Consider the following 27,588-nt stretch of genomic DNA (forward strand, 5'->3'; position numbering starts at 1 on the left):
GGGAGTTGTAGTCCAACAGCACCTGGTCGCTGTTTGGGACTCCTGTTCTATTTTATTATGTATTAAATACATTTATATACCACCTATACCAGCAGTCTCAAAGTGCTTTACAATCAGATAAAACAACCAAAAAAATTAAGAACATATAATTGCATTTAAAACAATGGTCTCATTCACACATAACATGGAATGTGGAGTTTAAGGGGCCAGAGTTTTCCAAACCATTACACCCAGATGCGTGCAACTCCGGTTTAACAATGCAAGTGACCCAAGGTTTTCTCAGTGGAACTCTAATTTGAACCCTTGGGTTGTTGTGAGTTTCATTGTTCCAACCGGAGGTTCAATGCAGCATGCGTTATGTCTGAAATTGGAACCATAGGCTGCGTTCCCTTGAACCAGAGTTGAGGGAGGAAGCTCTTCCCTCTCTCTGGCTGTTGTTGGCTATGCAGGCTGTCCTTCATGTAAGAAGGAAGCCCACACAGCCAGTTCCCTCTCCTCTCTTCAGTCTTGCTGACTGCAGGCTCCCTTCTCTCCGTTATGTCCAAATTCGGACAGGAGAGCAGGGTGAGGTGGAGTGGGGTGCAGAACCGCAGGTCCATTGGACCTGCAGTTCTGCGTTACATGCAAATGCGGTCAATAAAATTCAGCTAAAAGCCTGGCTGAACAAGTGTGTCTTCAGTAATTTCATAAAAGTCATCAGAGATGGGACAGCTTTAACCAACAGATAATAGTTGTAGCATATACTTTATATCTGTCCAGCCAGATAGGGAGAGATACTTGGTTAACTTTTAACTGAGGTAGAACTGATGTATAGTCAATTCACCCCTTTCTTACTTAACCTCATGAGCTTTACAGTCTTACTTTCCTTAGGAATATTATACATTGGTAGTTTAGTGAGAAGTACCAAGCCATATAAGGGCTCACTGGCTAACCCTTGAAATAGCCTAGGGAAAATGAATAATTTAACAACAGAGAGCTATTAAAGGAAAACAAAAATATTGACAAAGCATAAAATGTAGATCAAGCATATAACAAATTCCAAATAGCCTATTGAGGTAACTAAACGTCCTATTTAACTAGAAATGTTAATTGCAATTAATTCAGGGCAAAATGCTGTGTCTTTTTTCTGGACAGCCATACAAAGGAGGTTTGCCTATCTAATTGTTGGACCCACATCTGATTCATATTTCTTGTTTGGATTTAAAGCAATAATAATAAAGCTGAGTATTTATTAGGTGGTGGGGTGGTTTTTTTTGGCGGGGGGGGGAGAATTCAGAGCATTTAACACACATTATTTCAATAATCCTTACAACAACCCTGTAGGACAGGCTGGTATTATTATCTCCATATTACACAGTGGGAATGAGGCTGAAAGATTTAGTTATTTTTATTATTTATTTAACATATTTCTATACTGCCCAAACTCACGTCTCTGGCTTGCCTCAGAGCCAAACTAGATATGAGGATTGCAGGCCTGACTCTTTAAATGGGGATCTTCCCCAATCAAGTACAGTTATGGAGGGATCTGATTTAAAGAGGATGGCACTGACCGTACCCCACTGCCCACAGCTTACCTCCCCGCAGTCTGTCTCCTGGGAGTATCTTTCTCTCAGCTGGGCTTTGACACCATAAGTGAACTTGGGGGGAAAAGCGTGCCATGAGAAGGGTTGTGAGGTGAGGGTCCAGTGCTCCTCATGCTCCTTTTGCTTTTTAAATTGGACCTCCAGCCTCACTTTTTATATAAGTGGGACAGACCTGCATTTAAAGAGATGGGCCTGCATTCAGATTTGACCTTAAACCCATCTCATGAGTACAATGCGTGGTATCAGCTCGGGGCTCTCTGGCTTCGAGTGTACACTCTTAGGCACTGCGCAATACAAGTAACTGATGTGCCAATTACACATTCCCCCAAACCCCAATAAAGATAATGTGATGTACACAGTATCTATGTGATTAATTATTGGGTCTGATCCTAACTGTGTCTTCTCAAAAGTAAGTCAGCCATAGGTATATCTACATCAGGGTTTCTTAACCTTGGGCCCCTAGATGATGTTGGACTACAACTCCCATCATCCTCAGCCACAAAGGCCATGTCTGGGGATGATGGGAGTTGTAGTCTAACAACATCTGGGGGCCCAAGGTTAAGAAGCCCTGATCTACATCATTGCTGTTGTCCTCTGACATTCTAAAAATATTATGATTAATTATCATTATTATATACCACTTTTCAACCAAAAAAAGTTCACAAAGTAGTTTACATAGCAAAAGGAATAAGAAGAAGATTCCCAGTCCAAAAAGGGCTTCCAGTCTTAGAAGAAACACCAGTGGGGACCAGCAGCAGTCCCTGGAAAGACCTTGTGCTGGGGTTGGATAGAGACAGTTACTTTCCTCCTGCTAAATATAAGAGTCACCAATGTAAGAAGTGCCTCTTGCAGTAAATGACCATGTTCTGATTTGGATAGATGTCTGAAAAAGTTTGTTTATTGAAAAACATATGTACATCCTTGGCTTCTCACTTTTTAAAATAGACAGAGGCTCAGTTGCTTTATTAGCTGCAGAAATTAGCAGGAGACTTTTTTTTTTTTTTGGCATGGAGATGTAATAACTAATTTAATGAAAGTTGTAATAAAAGATTTTGGCTTGTCATGTAGCTGGTATAGGCCCAGAGCCTCCCTCTTTCTGGTCTGCCGAGGCTGATCCCAGCAAGTTTCATAGTGCCAGCATCACCAGACTGTGGGCAAAGCGTCAGCATATTACCAGAGTGGCTGCCATTGGTCATAGTCTTAAAGGGTGTGTGCCGAGTGTGATCATGCCTTTTTGGAACTGTCCACCCACCCTCGGCATGGAAAGGGCATTTAAATCCTTTTAAATGCCATGCCATGACAGTGCTTCTTCTGACAGCAATTGCACCATCGCCGTCCTAAGAGCCCCGCAACAAAACCGTCGTGCACAAGCATGATTGGGGGGCGGGCGGGAGAAAAGGCAAGGCAAAGCAGTTCATGCAGACCAAATCACACTCCTGCTACCCTGGCAGTTTGCTGCCGGTGAACTACTCCTCTCATGAGAGGGTCAGTCTACTGGGGAGGACCATTGGGATGAACACCTTAGGTCTTCCACTGGACTGCACACTCATGAGTTGAGCAAACCCAACAAAGGGGACCCTGTTTGCGTGGGGCCCCCACTCTTTCTGGTTAATTCATAATTAACTAGGAGGGGTGGGGGTTGGTGCTCACGGAAGCAGCCAGCGAGAAGCGCAGCAGGTATGGAGTGGGTGCAGTCCCGGGCAGGTCTGTGCTGCCATCTCTGTGATTGATTCCAAAAACTGCACATAACTCCAGTTATGGTTGCGTCTGCTTTTGGACATAATGCTTTGGCGGCCAAACCTCCAGTCTTGGCGGCAAACCTTAGTGCAAACCAAAGGTTCAAACTGGAGTTTGGCAAGGCAAACCATAGGTTGCTTTTGCTGCAAAACTGCGGTTGCACACAGTAGGACGTAACGGAGTTCCAACCCCTGCCCTAGTTAACTCCGATTTTGCGGAGTCCAAATTCAGCCTTGGTCCGTAAAAAAGGTGGCAACCTTAGAGTGTCCTAAACATAAGCTGCTCAGTGGGAGATTTGCTTTGTGTAGTTTCTCTCAGGATCAAGTAATATGAAGATGGAATTTAAAGGTAACTATGACAGCTAATTACTTCCACAGTATTTTGCTTCCCCACAGCTGCAATCCTATGCATGTTTACATGGGATTAAGCCTCTTTGAACAACATTATTTATTTACTTATTTACATTTATCTCTCACTCTTCCTCCACTGAGCCCAGGGCAGAGTACGTGGTTATGCTTATTCTCATAACAACCCTGTGAGGTAGGGTAGGCTGAGAGAGACGTAAGAGGTCCAGGGTCACCCAGTGAGTTCCATGATGGAGTGGGAGTTTGAACTTGGGTCTCCCCAGTCCTAGTTCAACATTCTAAGCACCACACCACACCAGCTCTCACATTTGTGAGATCTGGAAAATACTGTGGCTTGTTGGAGATTTAAGATTCTGAAATTTAAGTTGTTGTTCCTTTAATGTCATTTGGCCTGTGTGCCATTATTCTATTCCTATGTTTTGTGGTGTACTTTTTTAATCAATTTTTTAAAATTATTGTTTTGCAACGGTCGAATGACTAAGCTATCTGTCTCTCATGAGATTTATTATTTCAGCGTAAACATGTATGCATTTCAGGAGATAAGAGGCTAAATTCTATTCATGAACTATATGTTGTTACTTGTTATAATAATCAATATTTATCTTATTTATTTATTATTTCTCCATGTAAACCGCTTTGGAAACTTTTGTTGAGCAGTGCTATGTAAATATTTGTTGCTGCTGCTATTGTTATAATCAATATAATCAATCAGAACTATCAGTATATACTCCAGAAAATAGTATAGTTTATTAATCTATTCTGAATTATTCATTACAGAATGGAGCTATTCACATGACTGTTCGGGAGGGCAGGCAGGGGGGAAGGCTGCAAAACCTTATCTTCCCCCCAGACGATCTTTTGAAAGTTGCTGGGAGTGCAGATTATGCTCCCAGACAAGCAGCGCTGTGCCAGCCAGTACAGAGCTCCAGAGGCCGGGACAACGCATCCTGACCTCCAGGTATCCCACGAAGCATTGGGAGATTCCCAGGTCAGACAGGTGCTCTAGGTGCCCGTCTATGTCTCCTCGGGTTGCGTGCAGCCCGAGGAGACACACAATCCTGGCAGCCAGGTTAAGGCTGCCCTCGCTTCCTTAACTTCTTAAAAGTAAGGCTTGGCTGGGCATAGGCACCCGGATCCACACAGATCCCGGCGCTCACATAAACAGTCTGGCCTGGACTAGGCTGTTCATGAGAACAGCCTCAATATATCAGTGTTTTCAACTCTTTGAATGTTTATAGGTTTTACAGGGTTGTGGAATGGTTATTGGGGGGAGAGTTCATTTCAGAGCAACTTGAAGAGTTTCTTCTGCCCCCTCTTCTTGCCTGTTACTGTATCCAATTAACTTATCTTAACAGCAATAAAAGTTACCGAAGGAAAAGAAGATGTTTTTACTGAAGCCGGGTCAGTCTCTTAGGCAAAAGAATGTCTAGTTTCTGTGAGCTAAAGAGGTTGGTTCTGCAAATGGCAACCAATGGGCATTTTGAAGATCCTCATATTGCTTAACCAATTTTTTAGAAACCCATTTATTGGGTTACATTTTTCTGTTCAGGGTAATTTCTCTTGCTTGTTCAGTGTGTGTAACTGACTGACTGTTTGATTAAGTGCTGTCAAGTCGGAGTTGACTCTTAGCGACCACATAGATATATTCTCGCCAGGATGATCAACTTGGCCTTTAAGGTCTCTCAGTGGTGCATTTATTGCTGTTGTAATTGAGTCCATCCACCTTGTTTCTGGTTGTCCTCTTCTTCTCTTTCCTTCAACTTTCCCCAGCATTATGGACTTCTCGGGGGAGCTGGGTTTAATGTGTCCAAAGTATGATAGTTTGAGCCTGGTCATTTGTGCCTCGAGTGAAAACTCTGGATTGATTTGTTCTATGATCCATTTGTTTGTTTTCCTGGCTGTCCATAGTATCCTCAAAGGTCTTCTGCAGTACCAAAGTTCAAAAGCGTCAATGCTTTTCCTATCTTGCTTCTTCAAAGTCCAGCTTTCGCATCCATAGAGTGTCAAGGGAAAAGCCATTGTCCAAACGATTCTAATTTTTGTATGTATAGACACGTCATGGCATCTAAATATCTTTTCCAAGGCCTTCATTGCAACCCTACCAAGTGCTAGTCTGTGGCATATTTCTTGACTGCTGGATCCTTTACTGTTGATGATCAATCCAAAAAGGCAGAAGCTATCCACCCCTTCAATGTCTTCATTATCAATAAAGAGGCTGGTTGCTGTACTCGTTGTCATAGTTTAGTCTTCTTTACATTTAGTCATAGTCTCATTTTTAACTATGCTCCTTGACTTTCATTACTAGAGCTTGCAGATCATGTCATCAGCATAGCCAGGTTATTGATGTTTGTTCCTCCAATTTTCGAACCACGCTCATCTTCTTCCAATCCAGCTTCTCTCAGTATATGTTCAGCATATAAGTTGAATAAATAAGGAGAAAGTATACAGACTTGTCTTATTCCGTTGCTAATCTGGAACCAGTCTGTTTCACCATGTTCTGTCTGGACTGTGGCTTCCTGTCTTGTGTATAGGTTTCTTATGAGAACAACGAGATGTTCTGGGATGCCCATTTTCCTCAGGACATTCCACAACTTGACATGGTCAGTGCTATCAAAGGCTTTTCTATAATCCATAAAGCACATATTGACTTCTTTGGGGTATTTTTTGGCTTTCTCAATTATCCAGCATGCATCAGCAATAATATCTTTTGTTCCTTGGCCTTTTCTGAAACCAGCTTGAACATCCGGCATTTTCCTTCCCACTGAAGGCTTTAATCTGTGTTGGATGATCCTGAGCATTATTTTGCTAGCATTTGAAATTTGTTAGCATGTGAAATAGTATGTCTGACTAGTCCAGATAAAGCACCATTGAGGTCTACTGATAAGTTGTGTTATGGCAAAACAGCAAATTCCTAGGGATCACACCATGGGTGACTAGGCACCACCTAGTTATTTTCCAAGCCTGCGTATATTGCAAAATTGTTCCAAAAGTCAGGAGAACAGAAGAGTTCTGTGGTTTATTTGCCAACTGGCTAGAAAGTGGGTAATGTGTCAGTGTGTTATAGCAAGCTAAAAGGTTTTCACCTAGAAATCAGGGGTTGATACCAAAACGTAGGCCACAAAGAAAGAGCGCTTGTATTAATAAACAGATTGACAACCACTATCAGATATGGGCTATATGTTTTTTCAAGTCATTTTTGTAGTCACATGACCAGCCAATAGACCAAGATGCATTTGGTAATGCATGAAAGTAGATCCTCTATCCCTGGGTAATTACACCAAAAGAATGTGCAGCAGCAGTCTAATATAAATGGCTGTTTAACAAGGAATTAGTGCTTTCAGATGGCATGAGACTGAGCTAGAAACTCCTGTATAATTAAATGGCATCATATATTTGGGCTACTTTGTTTAAAATATTTATATCCTGTCTTTCTAACCAGGAGGTGCCCAAGGCAACCAACAGCTTACACAATAAACACAGGAAGTTGCATGGGTCAGACCAGTGGTCCATTTAGCTCAGCATTTTTCTACACTGACTGGCAGCAGCTGCTCCAAGGTTTCAGGCAGGAATCTCTCCCTGCCCTACTTGGAGATGCCAGGGATTGAAGTTTGCTTGCAAAGCAGATGCTCTATATCACCAAGTTAATAATGCAAGTATGAATCAAAACCTTCTTAAAAGCAAGATCTTGTGCCATTCAAATAGTAAAAGCAAAAAGATGCTGCAATAAAACCCACTAAAAGACACCAACACCAGCTCCAGACAACAACCACCAATAAAATAAACTATTGGATGTTAAGCGCCAAGCAAAATAAAAATGCCCTGCCCTGCTGGCGGTAGAAGGTCATCGAAGAAGGGGTGAGATGATTCTCCTTTGCAAGAGAAATCCATAACTTAAGTGCAACCATTTTCCTAGTCCCTTTCAACTTTGCTTTGTTTTTTTCCTGTGTGATCTGTCTGTGGTGTGCTATCACAAGGAGAAAAATAACTGATACATAGGTTTGCTTCCCAGCATGACCATAGCAGCTCTTAAATGTTCTAGGAGTACAGAAATCATTGCAAGTTGTACCAAAGTTCTGTTGGTTCCCATAGTATTGAAGCTGCCTTACTGAGTCAGACCTCTGGTCCATCTAGGTCAGTATTATCTACACAGACTGCCAGCAGCTATCCAGGATTTCAGATAGGGGTACTCTCTGGAAATACCAAGGAACCTCTACATGCACTCTCTGGAAATACCAAGGAACCTCTACATGCAAAGCATGTGCTCTGTCACAAAGCTTCAGCCCTCCCCTAAAGCAGTTGTGAGCACATGAACACCCGTCGGTTATTATATGGAGAAAAACTGGCAATAAAAATTACCATGTGAACTGGCCCTAATACTGGCCATTTTGTGTTAGCTGAAACTGAATTTGTTAAGGATGTCAGTGACTCAGTAATGAAAGTGTACTTTAGTCATTGTGATACTTCTGTGTGGAACTGAATTAATTCTCAGCCTACAGTTTTGCCACACTGTAGTATACTTTGCTTTCCTCCCCAAGGAGTTTTCATAAGAGGGTTCCCCCACAGTCACATACTGCTTTGGTCTCTCTTTCCCCCTCTCCTTTCTTCTAGACTAAAGGCTGTATTGAAGAGAGATACTTGTTATCTATTGGCACCATTGTTTGCACTGCTAAGGAGGTTCCCTGTACGGAGATCTGATGAGATCAGTTAGCTAACCATTGATTCAGAAAGCCACATGAGGGGTGTGTGGGAGGAATCTACCTACCAATGGGAAAGGGAGGCTTCACTTTTTTAATGGTTAAACTGCTATTCTGTGAACATTTACTTCAGAGAGAGGGCAAATGCTTTGGGGTGAGGAGCCTGGATTGCCTTTCGTTCACAAGCTGGGAGCAGCAAATGGAAGGAAGTTTCTTTGGTAAAGAACGTATGGCTTGAAGTTCTTCATTGGGAGAGAGGTGAGCCTTAATCTGTATCCACTTCAATTTGATTTCACAGAAGACAAGAGGTAAACATGAAGGATGGAGCAAGTTGAAACTGGGGAAGGGGGCTCTAGAAGAATTAGTAGTTTTATGGTTATAAACAATGTATTACCATAATGCAGGGCGTCAGGCTCTCAGTATAGCCATCCGCCTTCCGCTGCCAAAGGAGGTCGAGGTGGCCTGAGTTTTTAGCCAGGGGAGCTTTAAGGCTTACAGGCAGGGCTTGCTCCATTCACCAGCCCCACCCTAGTGTTGCTACCCCGCAAGGCTCAGACATAGGAAGCTGCCGTATACTGAGTCAGACCATTGGTCTATCTAGCTCAGTATTGTCTACACAGACTGGCAGCAGCTTCTCCAAGGTTGCAGGCAGGAATCTCTCTCAGCCCTATCTTGAAGAAGCCAGAGGGAGGGAACTTGAAACCTTTTGCTCTTCCCAGAGTGGCTCCATCCCCTGAGGGAAATATCTTTATTTTACATTTTTATATCCCACTCTTCTTCCAAGGAGCCCAGAGCTGTATACTTCATACTTAAGTTTCTCCTCACAACAGCCCTGTGAAGTAGATTAGGCTGAGAGAGAAGTGACTGACCCAGAGTCACCCAGCTAGTATCATGGCTGAATGGGGATTTGAACTCGGGTCTCCCCGGCCCTAGTTCAGCACCCTAACCACTACACCATGCTGGCTGACTATCTTACAGTACTCACACTTCTAGACTAGTCTCCCTTTCATATGCAACCAGGGCAGACCCTGCTTAGCTAGGGGGACAAGTTATGCATAGTACCACAAGACCAGGTCTCCTCTCCCTGGTTAGAGGGAGTCCCTCAGAGTCCCAGAGCTCCTTCTGCACCAAGCCCTCCTCCTGGACTGGCCCCTCATCATTGGCCAGTCCTCCCTTATATAGCTTCAGACAGCTGAGGCAAGTCTCACGAGATCTTGCCCTGAGATCTCGTGAGAGCCGCTCCCAATCCTGTGAAGCTACACTGTGTGTTGATGGCGAGGCAACATCTCCCTGCTGGGGCCAGCATGAATGCCTCCAGGTGGGCTTGTTGGTGTCTACTTCTCCCCCCCGCTCGATAGGGTTGTCCCCGCAAGTCCCGGGTGGGGGAAGCCCCGGCATGAAGCTTGCCACATTTACCCATGGTGATCAGTTCCACCTCAGGGATTCCCTTACACAGTGGTGGACAACCTTGGCTCTTCGGTTGTTGTTGTTTTATTATGGCTGAGAATGATGGGGTTGCAGTTCAACAAAACCTGGAGGCTTTACAGACAGGGCTGTTATCCCAAATCTCCTTCGGAAAAGAGTGTGTGCACTCACACACGAGCCAAACTTACCCTGAAGTCCCTTCGAGATCCTTGGACCCACTCCACACACAAATCAGGCATTGTCTTGTGAATTCTAGCTTACCTCGGTGTATTTCTGGGTTTTAAAAATGCTGGTTTTAAGCTACTTTTTCTGAAGAGCAGGGTGCCAGCTGGGTGCGGGAGGAGGCAAGGAGGAGCCGAGGAGGATCCTTGGCAGCCTCCCCCCCACCGACCCTGGTGGCCGGGGGACAATCATCCCCTCTTGCTCCATAGTCCCTACACCCCTGTGCTCCAAGGTTTCAGGCAGGACTCTCTTCCAACTCTACCTGGAGAGGCCAGGAATTGAACCTGGGGCCTTCTGGATGCAAAGCAGATGCTTTGTCACTGAACTATGGCCCTATTTCCTTTACAAGTAACCTACTTAGAACAGAAGCAGGGCTTCCTGGGAGAAAGAAAGATCTCATTAAATAGCTCTGTCTCTAGTCTGCGTTAAATTTTGTGGTGCCATGGCTCCCTGGTGTTTGGGATTTGTCAAGCCTTGAGCTATCCTTCCTTACCTATGCTGCTCTTTAACTGCCTTTTGAATACAACAGTGTGATTTAAGGAATAAAGTGTGACTAAGCCAGTTTAAGGGTTCTTGAAGATGCTCCTATAGTCTCTCCCTCTTGGTTCAGCTCAGCAGGGGAACAAAGGAGGCAGGCAGGCCTGTTAAACATTATTTGTGCCAAACCTGTTACTTGCACAGTTAATTGTAGGAACGCTTTGTACTGCAATTGTATGTTTGTTGTTAGTCTTACTCTGAATTACATTATATGCCAGGCTGTAGACAACTGTTCCTTTAAAACTGTTGAATACGGCACATTTTCAGTGCAGCGCAGCTAAATATCCTCTCCCATGCCTCTCTTATCAGTCACAAACAGTCCATGTTTCTCTCATATCACAAGACATAGTTTTTTTGTTACACTCAGGCAATCTCATGTACAGTTAGGGGATAATTTGTCCCTGCTGGGGGAAGGGCTATTGCTGCAATATCAGGGACTAACTGCAACTTACGTGGAAACTGGTGGAATGGATTCCAGAGCTTTAAAAAATAGCAGCTTGTGGAGCATTTTGAATGGAGAAGTAGTGGAAGTGAGGTGTGCAAAGCGCTTTTCTCTATCAAAAATGGCAACTGGACTCTAATACATTGGTTTGCACAGGCAAGATGTGCAAATGAACTGGGTAGCCTTGCTAGGGTATTCATGTTTTAAAGAAAGGAGGGTTGGGAGAAGGAATTCCACATTTGAAAGAAAGTTTTCTGTCTATCCATTCTGCATTATCAAGCTAACAGGTGGAACAAATGTGTACCTGTGAGAAAGGTTACTTGAGACATTCACATGTAACAGGAAGCCAGAGATGAAGAAGCCTGAGGTTGCATTTCTTGTATGTCTGAATATGTGCAACTGCAGTTCCATCAGAAAAGCAACCCAAGGTTTCCCCTCCCAAACTCCAGTTTGAACACTCAGGTTGTAGTGAGTTTCGCTGCTCTTCCCAAAGGCAGAATTTGAGTTACAGCAAGCTCCAATCTTGTTCTGGCAGTGATTGGCTGCTGGGGCTGTCATTCATGCCAGAAGCAGGAAGTTCCTCCTCCTCCTCTGCAGTCTCCAAAATTTTGAACATCTGCGAAGCGCATATGGAGGAGTGGGGGAGTGCAGGTCCATTGGACCCACAGTTTCCCATTATGTGCAAATGCCGCCACTGCGTGTTCTTCTCCCTGTGATCGCTTTGGAAGTGGCCAAGCTATTACACGACAACTCCTCCCAGGTGACTATTGAGCGGGGGATTAACTGCTTCTTGCATTGGCTGACAGAGGCGTTCTCTGAGTCATCCTCCCAGGGGCGTATCTAGGGGTAGGGCAGGCAGGGCACGTGCCCCAGGCACCACTTGAAGGGGGGGCACCATTTTTCTAAAAAAAATTAAAAAAATTAAAACGGCTGCTGAAAACAAAATGGCCACCGCGCATGCGCAAATGGCCTCTGTGAGGCCCTAGGCCATGCCAGGCCTCACAGAGGCCATTTGAGCATGCACAGTCGCCATTTTGTTTTCAGTGGCCATTTAAAAAAAATATTTTTTAAAAAAATGGCCACCGCACATGCTGAAACTGTCCCTGCGAGGCCCTAGAGGCCAGAGAGGGGAGGGTAAACCTTTGCAGACCCCCCCCCAGCCTTTAGGAAGCCCCCCAAAGGGGCTACAGGTAATTTTTTTAAAATTATTTTTTAAAAAAAAAATTAATATTTTTTTTAAAAAATTAATATAATATAAGTCACTGTACACATATTCAGTTTGGCACTATGTACAGAGAATCAGATGGGTGTCAGATGTTTGGACAGGGGGCGCAATTTCAGTGCTTGCCCTAGGCACTATTTTCCCTAGATACGCCTCTGCATCCTCATCTCCCCATAGGATCCTTTAAACAGAAAGGGACTGCCCGCTGCAGAGGAAAGGATCCTTGGTTAAGCTGGATATGTTTTAAAATGTGCATTTGAGTGCAGAAGTAGTCTGTATGCACTGCATTGCTTTCAAATGAAGGCACACTTGCTACTGTGGATGGGCATATCACTTGGCTGTATATGCAAATACACATTCTACTGAAAGCAATGCAGTGCAATGGATCACACCTGCACTCTGAGGCGCAAAAACTTGTGAGCGTGTGCATGTGCGTGCACCTTAGAGGGAATACTGCTATGAGGGCGGGCTTTTTTCTCTGAGTCATCATGTTCTCCAAAGCCAATTCTTCCCCTGCCCTGCCCCACATCCTTTTAAACTGTGAAGTGGCAACATTTACTTCTTACAGTTTAAAGTAGGGCTGCTCAACTTTGGCCCTCTTGCAGATGTTGTCCTACAACTCTCATAATCCTTGGCTATTGACCACTGGCTGGGGATTATGGGAGTTGTAGTCCAAAAACAGCTGGGGGGCCAAAGTTGAGCAGGCCTGGTTTAAAGACGCCTTTGAGATTGGGTTTGGGTCAGAACACCTCTTCTCCAGCTGTTCCAATTGTCTTGCCAATTGAGATTAATTATCTTGCCTCTACGATTCTTCAAAGAGCAGCTCCCTTGCACCATTTTAAGGATTCTTTGCTGGTTCGAATCCCTGCTGGTATGTTTCCCAGACTATGGGGAACACCTATATCGGGCAGCAGCGATACAGAAAGATGCTGAATCATTTTTACTGCTGCTTCTGTGTGTTTTTATCTGTTGTATTGTTTTTATGCCTGTATTTTATATGTTTTTATATATTTTTAGCTTGATGTTTTATTGCCTTTTTATTGTATGTTTTAACTTTTGTAAACCGCCTTGGGGTTGTCTTTTAACGAAAGGCGGTATATAAATGCAACAATAAATAAATAAAAAATCATCTCCTACTACGTGGGGGGAGGCAATGGTAAACCCCTCCTGTATTCTACCAAAGAAAAACCACAGGGCTCTGTGGTCACCAGGAGTCATCGACACTGACTCAAGGGCAGACTTTACCTTTGAGAGTGGAATTGAGCTTGGAGCACACAAAATGCCTCTGAGGGCTTGAAGAGCTGGCTCTCTTTATCTATGATTACTGCAACCAATCTAACATAAAGATCTTCTCTAATATGCAACAAGAGTTGGATTGAGATGTGAGAGCCCATACTGAGAGGAAGGAAGCAGGGAGGGGCTGCAGCTCAGTAGCTGAGCACATGTTTTGCATGCACAAGGTTTAATCCTCCACATTTCCCATGAAGAGAATCTCAGCTAGTGAGCCTGAGAAATACCTCTGTTTAATATCCTGTACAGTTGCTGCCAGTCAGAGTAGTTAGTTCTTGGTCAGATGGACCGATGACATGACTTAGTGTAAGGTAGTTCCATATATCCATGTGAAGGCTAGTCAAACACAACCATGCTTTGAATTGGTTTCCTCTCATCTCTCAAGCCTGGTAATGATCAGGTGTCTAGTAGAGGGTTGGGTGTTTTTGGCAGCTGTAGTGGTGTCAAATGGAGAAGGAAACACTGGCAACCCTTTCAGTATGCCTCAAAGGGCCATTTCTCACATTAACAGGGCAGCATAGCTAGGCTTGCCACCAAGCATGCATTTTAAAGGAAACTGTATACTTGTACAATTGATACATGTTCAAATGCATGTTTTACACGTTCACATGTAGTTGTCCTTATATGGAATGTGATGATTTCAGTGTGTTGTTTGTGATACGCCTGTAGGAATGAGGACTGGGGATTTTGTGCCCTGACTCTTACCCCCCAGAGAAAAACTTGACAATGGAAATGGCTAATAAAACACAATGAGGTCATTCACATAATCAAAAACTAGGTTCTACCTGGGTTTGAGAGCTATGCATGCTCCCAATTTTCGGTTGTGTGGAAGCAAGGTAAGAGGAAAACCTTGGTTTAAGTGATTGTGTGAAAGCAAGCTAGGAGGAAAAGCTACCTAGGATTTTCTCCTATCCTGCTTCCACACAATCACTTCTACCCAGGCTTTCCTCTTACCTTGCTTCGACACAACCACAAATTGGGAGCACACACAGTTCCCAAACACGGGTAGAACAGTTTTTGATTGTGTGAATGTCCTCAATGCCAATTGGGTAGATTTTTGAGCAGAGACAAAGGCATTTGCATCCATGGATTTGCTCAGAACCTGAAATCTTTGCCCCAATAAATCTATTACCTGTTTGCTTCTCCATGTGCTGATTCACTCTTCCCCAAAAAACTTGTCAGTTTCTGTCACCAGAACAAATTAAAGGTAAAGTGTGCCATCAAGTTGGTGTCAACTCCTGGCAACCACAGAGCCCTGTGGTTGTCTTTGGTAGAATACAGGAGGGGTTTACCATTGCCATCTCCTGCACAGTATGAGATGATACCTTTCAGCATCTTCCTATATTTCTGCTGCCCAATACAGGTATTTCCCATACTCTGGGAAACATACCAGTGGACTAGTCAAGTCATTTCCTCACTGCACCATTATGTGGCTAATTGCATCTATCTAATTTTAAATCAGGGTACAATGTTTGAGTTTGCTGAAGGAAAAAAGAAAAGGAATGTTTTCAGTGCTAGTGAAACACTTTGAAGCCAATATAGTAAGTGTGAATTTGTTCAGAATGTCTAATCTGGAATTTAAAAAAGAACAACAACAAAACACTTGTATGCCATCTGTATTGTGTATAAAAACATGTTGTTGCAAGTTGACATGTTTCCCTTTTAGTTTTTCTGCAGCTTTAAACAGGCTTTCAGAAAAAAAGATTCATGAACGGAATATGTGAAAATCAGTTCCCTTTTGCCACTGCCAGTGCTTTGACTGTGGAGTTGCATTTCTTTCCTCTCCCCTAGTAATATATAAACAGGGCACCTGGAATGTTGTGCCTTTTATGATATTCTGCTAACTCTTCGTTTCATATTATAAGGCTGTTCACATGGGTATGTGTGAATAGCGGGGAGGGCTGGGGGAGAAGGCATGATTCAGCTTAACTTCCCCCCCAGATGATAGCTGGTGATGTCTTTGGCATGCTGCCGCACACCCACACGATCCACGCTGCTCCCAGCAGTGTGGATCAACAGAGGCTGGGATTCGTTTTCCCGGCTTCCGAATATCCCACAAGGCACCAGGCTAAGAGCCTGGTGCTCCACACAAGCAGCCTAACCCAGGCTAGGCTGCCCTAGTCTGGGTTAAGCTGCTCTTGAGAACAGCCTTTATGTCTAAGCCTTTTAGGCAGGGAGAGCCGCTCTGGCCGCACGGCAAATGCAGCGCTGGCCGGAGGATTTTGCTTGCAAACGGGGCCATCCAGCCCCATTTGCAAGCAAAGCTACTCCTCCTGCGTCTGACATCTTGCACAGGGGGTGGGGCTTAGTGTCTGACATCAGGTGCAGGGGCGGGGCTAGGGGGCTGCGGCGGCAGGCTGCACCCGGGCTGCCACTGGCCTCCCTCCGCCCCTGGAGCCAGAGATAGGCCTCCTGGTGAGGCCCAGGGAGCTATCCTAGCCTGCCTTGTGCCACCTCACAGCCTTAAAAATACCACCAGGGGTTTGTGTACCCCTGGTTAGGAACCACAGGCCTGGACCATTCACAGTCCCTTACCTTCCGCAGTCTAGATGATGTGTTGAATGAGTACTTCAGCCCACAATGATTCTTGATGGCCCACATGGTTGACCAGGATGTTGCTGCAGGTTTAGCTGCATAGCTGACTCCCCGCACTTGCAACATCGTAATAATGTGAGTGTGGACTGGGGGAAAGGCATCTCCCGTTCCCATTTTCTGTATTGTGTGCTGCAGTGCCAACCCAGGAGGGTGGAGAACTGCTGTCTGGATCATCCTCTTGCTTCCCATCAAACAGATTAAAAACAAAACTGTATCTACTTTGCAGCCAACTGCTGCTCAGCTCCAGCTCTGCAAATCCTCCTAATAGCTTCGCTGACACTGGAAGATGAACACAGTGTTAGTTCTTGTAAAACAATATTGACTTTAATGTTAAGACTTCTTTTTTTACATGTCATTGAGAAACAAGATCAAGGGAAGCAGGCCATTTGCCACATTAACCAAGATCCTCTTTTCCAAATATAGATCTGAGTTTGTGTTGTCATTTAGCATAAATAATGGTCCCCAAGTCTCCATAAATCTGAGCTGCTTGAAGGGCATGTTGTTACTTGCCTTTACACGAATCAGTTTTGGAGTGTCAGAAATTACAGTTGCCGATAACGTCCATCTGTTCAGTGATAAGGTTTTGAAGTGCTGTTTATCCAATAAAGATCAATGCAATGAATACTAAAAAGGAAAGAAGGCTTTCTCTATATCACCAAAACATCACTAAAACACCCTAGGACCCTAGAAGTAGACCCCTGAGTGCCAGGCATTCTGTCCCTTAAAAATAAATATCTTCAAGTAGTATAGGAAAGAGGAGGTGCACATGGGTGTTGTTACTAAGAGGCTTCACACCAAAGGAGCATGAGGTTTCAACAACCTTTATTTGGAGACCAAATAAAGAACAGCAGCAAAACACAATCAGCAGGCCTGTAGCTCTCTGCAAAATGTCTGGCTCACAGCCTACATTCTAATAAAGAACCCCTCAACCAAAAAGTGCATCTTAAAGCTATAGCAACATTTTACAGAAAATTGTTCCAAATGCCACAAGTTGGCGGGGGGCGGGTGCCCCCACTCCCACCAGCTCCATGGAATTCATTGTTAGCCCACTTAGGTTTTGAAGAAACCACTCAGTTGGAACCATAATTCACAACTGTAAGAAATGTTACTTAAAAATAAGAAAAACCTAGCTGGGTTGCATTCTTTCCTTCCTTCCTTCCTTCATACTGCCCCATATAAAAAAGTCCCTGGGCAGTTCACAATCTAAAAACTATTGACACAATTAAAACAACTTAGAAAAACAAATAAAAACTCTAAAACCCAAAGCTTTAAAACTATAATCTAAAAGGTTAGCTAAACAGGTACATTTTCAGGTCCTTAAAAACATTCAGAGAAGGGGAAACTCTAATTTCATTAGGAAATGAGTGTCTGCTTTGGAGAGAAAGCTTTTGGATGGAGAGAAAAGTCTGCATTGTTGACACAGAGCAGGACTACAGAGAATCTGTTTACATATTAATCCCTCCACATCCCTTCACTTGTAAGGGTGAGATTAACTCTTTACTTCCTAGCTGGGAATGATCCCGCCACCATTGCAACTTCCAATGGTGTTGGAAATCAATGGGACTTACTCCCAGGTAAGTGTGAATAGGATTGTGGCCTTTGCCTCCACTTGGGAAATGTCCAGTGGACATCCATGGAGATGCATGTTTCATATTAGATTTCTGGTGTATAGTACAGCACTTTCAACAGTTCAATAATCCTATAATTAGCAGCCTGTGGTTATCTGGAAGCACTTCTGCTCCCTACAATGCTTTTTTAAAAATACTCTTCTTGACGTAGCCTTAGAACATGGTGGCTACTTCCTCATCATGTGGGATTGCCATGTTCCCCGTTCTGGAGGAATTTTAAAATACTGGTAATATGCACAGCAAACAAGCAAAATATTTGTATGTGTCATATTGCAATATGACTATCTGTGGAAGAAGAGTGTTAATAATACTAAAAAAAACCCACCCGCCCTTCCAAGGAGAACAATGTCAATATGACTATCTCTATATGCGTTTGTGAATCCAGGCTGATGTGGATGTGTGTCTGATGTGGATGGGGCTGTCCCCGTTGGTGAAGATAAGTGATGTTTGAATAATGGGGAAATGTACTGGGATGAAGAAAGAGATGCCAAGTGTGCAGCCATAGGATGCAAATCTGAACTACTGCATTGATAACAATGGCTCATATAACTGGGTATCAAGAGCCTAACACTTGAGATGGTCCATCTTCTGATATGGATCTTATATAACCTAATCCCACCCTGGTGCTGACACAGCACAAGCTCTTGGTGTGCCATAATTTGCCTGGGAGTTATTTGCACATGATTTCATGCTGCGGGGTAAATGTTGAGCGAAGACACTTTTAATCACACTCACGGCATTGAAGGAAGCAACCCCTCCCCTCTGCTCTCGGGTTTGGTTTTGATGCAAGTTCACATGGCATGCCCCCATGTTTTCCTTCTAGCCAGTGGGGGGGGGGCAGAGGGAAGAGCTTTCTAAAGAGCTATATCTGCATTTCTAGAGAGAGTATCCTTCTTATCATGCTAATGATTCTACGCCAGAGCCTCTCCCTATTTGTGCTGGCATTTGCAGAAAAAATAGCTTAAAACCAGCATTTTACAAACCCGGAAATCCACCGAGATAAGTTAGAATTCACAAAACAAAGCCTGATTTGTGTGTGGAGTGGGTCCAAGGATCTCGAAGGGACTTCGGGGTAAGTTTGGCTGGTGTGTGAACGCCACACAAGTTTGGCTGGTGTGTGAAGGAGATGTGGGATAACAGCCCTGTCTGTAAAGCCTCCTGGCGCAGCATACAAAGAGCTTTATTGTAAAGAGTGAACTGCTGAAAAAGAGAGTCCTCATGAGCCCCTGCACCAAGGCAAGCAGAAAGTGCTCTGTAGCCCTTCCTAGCACTTTCCTCCTAGAACTATTAAGAGAGGCTTCTATCTCTCTTAAGCCCACCCAGCACTGAGAAAAGCACAATACTGGGCAGGAGTCAGCAGAGCAGGAAATGGCTCTCCCAGTGAAGACTTTTTGCCAAAGTGGCCCGCACTTGAAAAACAGTGAAGGTCACAGGATTTCTCTTAAAGGAGCCCAGCATTGGGCAAAGTGCAGCACGGCACGTGTGGGATGGTCTCCTCCTGGTGCCAGGGGGACTGTTCGGCGTATTCAGCCTGGCCGAAGCTTCATAGAACCCTAATAAACAATTATTCAGGGAGCCACACTTAGGGTTGATGGGGGCCGTCTGGAGATGTGGGGGGAAAGCAAAGAGGCACCTTTAAAAAGTGGTGATTCTCTTTATTTAGCAGGGGGTGGCGGCAACTGGCCCTATCCATCCCTAGGATTGCATCCCTCCAGTGGCTGTTGCTGGTGTCTATCTTATATTTCTTTTTTAGCCTACTTTCCAGTAGGCTTTTGAGATCACCTGGCATTCTGTGTGTGTGTCCGTGTGTCCCCTGCTATAAACTTGGCAACGCCTGGACCAATATGAACCAAATTGGGTACAGTTGTAGAGACACACCGGGTAGGTTGTGATGATGTCATTCACACTGATCGAGGATGGCGGATGCATAAATGTTGGCGCATGTGGGCTAACTTGTGAACCACCTAACGAGTGGCTAATTTGTGAGGCACAAGCAGGCTTATTACCCATTTGAACCAAATTAGGTAATGTTGCAGTGAGTGGAACACAGGGACACCTCAATGGCATAGTTTGTGATGATGTCATCCACCCCGATCCAAGATGGCGGATGCGTAAACTTTTGAGGTGCAAGTGGGCTAACTTGTAAACTGCCTAACTGATTTGTACCAAATTTGCTACAACTGTAGGGACACATAGGGACACCTCAACGGCAAAGATTATGACGATGTCATCCAGCCCAATACAAGATGGTGGACAGTGCACTAACTTGTGGACAGTCTAACTGGTTTGAACCAAATTTTCTACTGCTAAATGGACACATAAGGATGCCCCAATGGTGTAGTTTGTGATGATGTCACCCACTCCGATCTAAGATGGTGGATGCATAAACCATTGAGGCGCAAGTGCATGAACTTGAGGAAGGGCTAACTGATTTGAACCAAATTTGGAGCAGCCGTAGTGAGTGACACACAGGGGCACAATGCGTGATCCAGTTGTGGAACTCTCTGCCACAGGATGTGGTGACAGCCAACAGCCTGGATGGCTTTAAGAGGGGCTTGGATGACTTCATGGAGGAGAGGTCTATCAATGGCTACCAGTCGGAGGGTTGTGGACCACCTCCAGCCTCAAAGGCAGGATGCCTCTGAGAGTACCAGTTACGGGGAGTAATGGCAGGAGAGAGAGCACGCCCTCAACTCCTGCCTGTGGCTTCCAGCGGCATATGGTGGGCCACTGTGCGAAACAGGATGCTCGACTAGATGGGCCATGGGCCTGATCCAGCAGGGCTGTTGTTATGTTCTTATGACACCTCAATGGTGAAGTCTGTAATGATGACATCCACCCCGATCCAAGATGGTGGACACATTTGAGGCGCAAGAGATCTAACTTGTGGACCTTGATTCGCACCAAATCTAATTCAGATGTAGAAACACTGAAAGGAAAGTAGGCTGATTAGTTCTTACTAGAACAACTTGTTAGATTGTGAGCCCTTTGGGGGACAGGGAGTCATTTTTAGCCTACTTTCCAGTAGGCTTATGAAATCACCTGGCATTCTGTGTGTGTCCCCGTGTGTCCCCCTCTTATCAACTTAACAACACCTGAACCAAAATGAACCAAATTGGGTACAGTTGTAGGGACACATAGAGACACCTCAATGATGTAGTTTGTGATGATGTCTTCCACCCCAATACAAGATGGCAAACGCGTAAACTTTTGAGGCACAAGTGGGCTAACTTGTGAACTGCTTAACCAATTTGAACCAAATTTACTACAGTTGTAGTGACACATAGGCGTGCCCAAATGATGTAGTGTGTAATGATGTCATCTGCTCCATTTCAAGATAGTGGCCACATGAACATTTGAGGCGCAAGCGGGCTAATTTGTGGACTGTCTAACCCAGGGATTCTCAAACTTGGGTCCTCAGGTGTTATTGGACTTCAACTCCCATAATCCCCAGCCTCAGTGGCCTTTGGTTGGGGATTATGGGAGTTGAAGTCCAATAACACCTGAGGACCCAAGTTTGAGAATCACTGGTCTAACCAATTTAAACCAAATTAGGCACAATTGCAGTGACTGACACATAGGGACACTTCAATGGCATAGTTTATGGTGATGACATCCACACTGATCCAAGATGGCAGACGCGTAAGCTTTTGAGGTACAAGTGGGCTAACCTGTGAACCGCCTAACCGATTTGAACCAAATCTGCTACAGCTGTAGTGTCACATAGGGATGCCCAAATGGCATGGTGTATGATTGTCATCCACTCCAATTCAAGTTGGCAGCTGTGTAAACTTCTGAGGTACAAGCAGGCTAATTTGTGGACTACCTAACCTATTTGAACCAAATTGGGTACAGTTGCAGTGCGTGACACACATGGACACCTCAATGGCAAAGCTTGTGATGATGTCATCCACGCCGATTCAAGATTGTGGTTGCGTAAACCTTTGAGGAGCAAGTGGGCTAACTTGTGAACCATTTAACCAATTTGAACCAAATTTGCTGCAGCTGCAGGGACACATAGGGACACTTCAATGGCATAGTTCATGATGATGCCATCTATCCCAATCCAAGATGGTGGACGTGTAAACGTTTGAGGTACAAGTGGGCTAAGTTGTGGACTGCCTAACTGATTTTAACCAAATTACATATAGTTGTAGTGAGTGACACACAGGGACACCTCAGTGGTGTAGTTTGTGATGATGTCATCCACCCTGATTCAAGATGGCGGAAGCATAAACGTTTGAGGTGCAAGTGAGCTAACTTGTGAACCGCCTAACCGATTTGCCAAATTTGCTACAGCTAGAGGGACACATAGGGACACCTCAACGGCAGATTGTGATGATGTGATCCACCCCAATTCAAGATGGTGGACATGTAAACTTTTGAGGCACAAGTGCACTAACTTGCGGTCAGTCTAACCGATTTGAGGTGCTGAAATTTTCTACTGCTGAATGGACACATAAGGATGCCCCAGTGGTGTAGTTTGTGATGATGTCACCCACCCCGATCCAAGTGGCAGATGCATAAATGTTTGAGGCACAAGTGCACTAACTTGAGGACTGTCTAACTGATTTGATCCAAATTTGGAACAGCTGTAGTGAATGACGCACAGGAACACCTCAGTGGTGCAGTTTGTAATGATGATATCCACCCCAGTCCAAGATGATATCCACCCCAGTCCAATGAGATCCACCCCAGTCCAAGATGGCAGACACATGAACATTTGAGATGCAAAAGATGTAACTTGTGGACCTCAATTTGAACCAAATTTAGTCCAGATGTAGAGACAGTAAAAGGAAAGTAGGCTGATTAATTCTTACTAGAACAACTTGTATTTATTTATATCTATGTTAACTACTTTGGGGACATTTGTTAAAAAGCGGTATATAAATATTGGTTATATTCGTATGTGAAGGCCTTGGGGGCGGCATTTTTCCAGGGCAGGGAAATGAAAAAACCTATGTTTTTCCATTTCCCCTCCTGTTTGAAAGTCTTCAGGTCAATTTTCTAGGCATTGTACATAGTTTTTCTGGTTGTTAGGGAGTTTCAGTGAAACATGGCTTTGTCAGCTGACTCTGCTTTTGTTGCCAAGGCGAGGGTGACCCTTTGGCTGCAGTGGTGCAAAATGTTCTTTGCATTGCTAAAGCAGACTTTTCAACTGCAGCTGCCCAGGTGATAACCTCATGTGTACCTTATAAATATTAACCAGCTTAAACCCCATGTTACACTTAGCTACGCCCAGTGGGCCTTGCTGACTGTGTCTCCATAGCAATTACCATATCTACTCAGATCACTGGTCCGTTCTGGTTGTCAGTAGCCTACTGCTGCTCATTTATGGTAATCAAAAGATGTTGTGATGTGCTGAAGTGTTGAATAAATTAGGACTTTTTCAGTGTATGGGCAACAGTCATACACTCATGGCCGAGACTGTTTCTTTACAGGACTGAACAGATGACTGTGCTGTCTATTAAACCAGGGATTGCTTAATTTTTCTTCATGATCACCAATGTGTTAAAAGGCCGTTGGCCAGGAAAAGCTAATTAGAATCTTCAATTGCAAAGCGCTGAATAAATAGCTACTATTATTCACCAAGTAGGAGATTTTTCTTGCTGCATGAAATTATTTTAACAGCCTAATTCTAATCATGTGTTTTTGGAAGGGTTCAGTGAGACTGATTTCCAAGGAAATATACTTCTATTTTCAGCCTCAGACTATTTTTCTGATTTTATATCCTTTTTTGAAAACCAGCTTTACCATAAATTCAAAATGTATTAGTGATTAATGATAATGGATTTTAGAAATAATAATTGCTATCAATTTTCAACACTGACAACATATAGACGTACAGATATCAGAAGTATTTATACAGATACAGATAGATAATAAAATATTACAGCTTGGGTTAGAAAAGCAGTCAGCATGTATTATTAGAATTGTAAATTGTTCACACTGAATATTTGGTCATGGTAAAATATTTCAGGAGGCTAAAACATGCTTGATATTTATACTTAAGGCAAACAGCGCAATGTACTTGATTATGCCGTGTCTTATCATTTATACAGTGGTCCCATCTACTAAGGGCAGAAGTCTCATTCCTGTAGTGCTCATGAATCCATTTCAGAACAAAAGCATTCTTGATCAGGGTCCTAGGATACACAATACAGTAACCTTGCAGAAGCTAAGCAAGCATGGGTGTGTCAGATTACCGGGGAATTTTATCTCTAGGTTTCTTTTAGTCTCAGCTACACCTTCCTTAAATTAATTATTTACATTTATATCCCGCTCTTCCTCCAAAGAGCCCAGAGTAGTTAACATGGTTATCTTTATCCTCACAACAACCTTGTATGGTAGGTTAGGCTAAGAGATAAGTGACTGGCCCAGAGTCACCGAGTGAGTTGTCCCCTGTTGAATTACATTCAACTATCAGGATTAAGCAAATAAGGGTTGTTGTTTTTTTTAAATTATAAAACACTAGTACGTGAGGTCTGTTGTTGACTGGGTAATGCTATTTTGCATAGATTATTCTTATAGAAAATTACAATAAATATATATTATATAATTTTTATTAATGTGCTTACAAAAGGGAAATATAAGAACAGTTTGAAATTTGTAGGATTTCAACTTCAAACATTATTCTTTATATTGAATAATTACCATATATGGTAAATCTAGATCATAGTAAATTTGAATCTGAGAAAGATCTTTTCTTGAGTACAATGTCATTCTTGTAATTATTGATCTGATTATTGAGTATTTAAAATCTGTTGAAATGATTATATTAAGAATTTCTTCTTTAAAATACAAAAAAGAAACATTTAAACCTTTCCCCCAGCATAATCTGGTGTAAAAAGTAGTGCATTCAGCTAATTTAAGTGGCAGGATTGTTCATGCAAAACTTGGTATCTATAGGTAATCGGGAAGTATTAAGAATTCCTTTTTAAAAATTAATAAAAATAAATTTACATTTTCACCAAGCATATTCCAGAGTAAAAGGTAGTGCATTCAGCTAATTTCATTGGCAGGATCGTATATGCACAATTTGGTATCTGTAGGTCATCAGGAAGTATGACTTTATTTCACACAAACAAACTTCAAAATATATAATATATACAAGCCGACCCCTGCACAGAGCATCTGTGCACTCTTTGGGGCAGGCTACCTCTCTCCTCACCGCCCCAGTCTCTGGCCGGGCTGAGTGCCGTGGCTCGGCCCGCCGCCACCTCGCCTCTGCGGCCGGGCCAGACCCGCCGCCTCTCTCCCCCCACCCCAGTCTCTGGCGGCATGCCGCCATGGGCGGGCCCACCGCCGGGCCAATCAGCTGGGCTGCCGGGACGCACATTCGAAAGGCACACCCAGGAGAATTAAATATATAGATAATTCAAAAATTGGGTGGAAGTTAGAGTAGCAGTGTTTTATTGATTAACTGATAATTTTCCAAAATATTTTTAATCATGGAAATGTGCCCTCTTACACAGAAAGTAATGTGTCTCCTGTGATGGTGCTTACTGTGACACATGGACGCATCATCTAAAAAGATTTATTTATATGCAGATTTAATGAACTAGTGCATCATTTAAAACTCATATGATTAATCAAATAAGATATTTCAGCAAGTGGCAGTCTTAATAGACACCGAACCAGTTACTAAACTGATCCAGGATCTTATTGATAATCTATTTGGACTGATTTTAGGACTGTGAATGATTTTGTTGTTGGGCATTTTTCTTTCACCAAGGAAAATGAAATCAGGGATGAGCTTAAGTATTTTCCTATGATCTAATTTCCCTCTTTCCCTTGTGCTGACTCATTTTCACATGTACCAAGTTTATAACTTGTGAAATCTTCCGCTTCATAAACATGTGCTCTCTTTAAATGGTTCAGATATTACTCTTAAACATTTGCCTGCCAGGAGATATTTTTGCTCATCTTTTGCCATTTCTAGCAAGGTACATTAACTTGTATGTTCCTCAAAGTAAACTTCAGTGTCTCTGATAGTCTTCCTTCCTTAGTCTTCTGCATGCCATGCTTGGACATAACAGGGATCCCAAAATGCATTTAAAATGACTTTAAATGCATTTAAAATGACTTAAAATGACCCTTGCTAACTGGGCAAAGAGGCACCTTTTTAATGTGGTGATTTTCTTTATTTAGCATGGGGAGAGTAACTGGCCCTCTCCACCCCCAGCACAGTACCTCCAGTGATTGGTTGCTGGTGTCTATATGATGTTTCTGTTAGATTGTGAGCCCTTTTGGGACAGGGCTCCATCTTATTTATTTTTTACAGTATGTCTCTGTGTAAACCACCCTGAGCCATTTTTGGAAGGGTGGTATAGAAACCCAATAAATAAAAATAAAATAAATGTAAATGGCATTAGAGGGAAAGGTACTGCTTGTTTGATCTTTGTGTGGAAGGTATTGCTTTTCTACCACTGGAATATGTGTTATGTAGGCAGAGTGGTGTTGTGTTCTTAACCATGTCTGATTTTATTTTATTTTTTAGATGGAGGAAGCTTGTGAAGATATAGATCAAATGTTCAGTGATCTATTGGGAGAAATGGATTTGTTGACACAGGTAAAATATGTTTGCTTTTAGGAAGGAATAAAGAAGCTACTTTTCTGCTTCAATTAAATTCCTCATTATTTCTTCATATTAAATAAGCCTCAGAAATTAATTTTAACATTCTAAAATTGACTCATCTTTGGTGCACAACTCAGTTTCCTGTGAAATGACAAAAGTGGCATCATATAGTTTTAAACAGTAACAACCTTTTGCAGCTGAAACAAAATATCAAAGTGTCTCTTGTGCAAAAGCAAATGTATGTCCACATTTTAGAAGACGATGGGCAAACAACAGCATAGCTTCCAACAGCATTACAAATAGCATATCATTTCACATAATATGCATTATGTGGGGATTTGGGATTGGAGTTGTATAGTGTAAAAGGGATCAAATGTGGTTGGGCATACATTTTTCTGCTAAAATTTGCCCAGACAGAAAAGAACTGGGAATCCTGGATCTGGATTCCAGCAACTGGCGGGATGGGGTTGGGGGTTAGTAGACAAATTGCTGGAATGGAAAGGGTTAAGCACCCTCTCTGTTCCACTGCTCTTCAATGGGAGCCTCCCCTGGCAACTTTCTATTGAAATAAAATAAACCATTGAGAGTCTAGACATTGCACAGGAGATACACGAAAAGTCTGGCCTTAGAACTTCAGAGGACTGATAAAGCAAAATAAGAATTGGTGCCCCAAAATATATTTTTGTATATTTGTTTACATCATGTCTATCCTTTCCCTCCAGTTCACTGATGCTCAAGGCAGCTTACAATATAAGCAACAATACAACAAATATCAGCACAACATTATATAAAAGACAACAGCAACAGAAAATTAAAAGCATTAACACCAATTAAAAGCAATCACAGGGTCTAAAATAGTTTAAACTGGGAAACCAATTAAACATATGTTTAGAATGTGTAATTCAAACACTTAAAACTGTCACTTTGTATTATATTATTATTATTTGTATTATATAAATTCCTCAACATAAAGCTTTATATTTGAATGTTTTCCTTTTCAATATGTTCCTCTGTTGCCAAAATCAAGTATTTTTTCTTTATAGGTTAGGAATTCTGCCTAAAGCAGCTTAGAAACAAAGAATAAAACCTGCTTTAATGTGACAGTGTTGGCTTTCAAAATTGTATTGCTCAGATCTGACTCTCTAATAGTTGTTTTGGTATAAAAGAACATTTTAATAGTACACCCTCAAAACGAATACATTCTGAGGCTATTCTCACGACCAGCTGCAGCAGGACAGGAGTGAAAACCTGGGTTGTGTGGAGCCTTGGA

At 43.0% G+C, this 27,588-nt stretch overlaps 1 protein-coding gene across 9 annotated transcripts in view; it reads left to right on the forward strand.

The window, feature by feature from the left end:
• APBB1IP (amyloid beta precursor protein binding family B member 1 interacting protein) overlaps positions 1-27,588 on the forward strand; it is a 104,852-nt gene that overhangs the window by 31,357 nt on the left and 45,907 nt on the right. For 7 of the 9 annotated variants that reach the window (XM_053262360.1, XM_053262361.1, XM_053262353.1 and 4 more), the window contains one exon: positions 26,241-26,312. In XM_053262360.1, coding sequence (XP_053118335.1) covers positions 26,241-26,312 — 72 coding nt within the window. Of the gene's footprint in view, positions 1-8,524; positions 8,637-8,668; positions 8,688-26,238; positions 26,313-27,588 lie in introns of those variants that run through there. The other 2 variants (XM_053262357.1, XM_053262359.1) reach the window with 2 other exon arrangements.

The sequence above is a fragment of the Hemicordylus capensis genome, chromosome 6, assembly GCF_027244095.1.
Source record: "Hemicordylus capensis ecotype Gifberg chromosome 6, rHemCap1.1.pri, whole genome shotgun sequence".
Lineage (NCBI taxonomy): Eukaryota > Metazoa > Chordata > Lepidosauria > Squamata > Cordylidae > Hemicordylus > Hemicordylus capensis.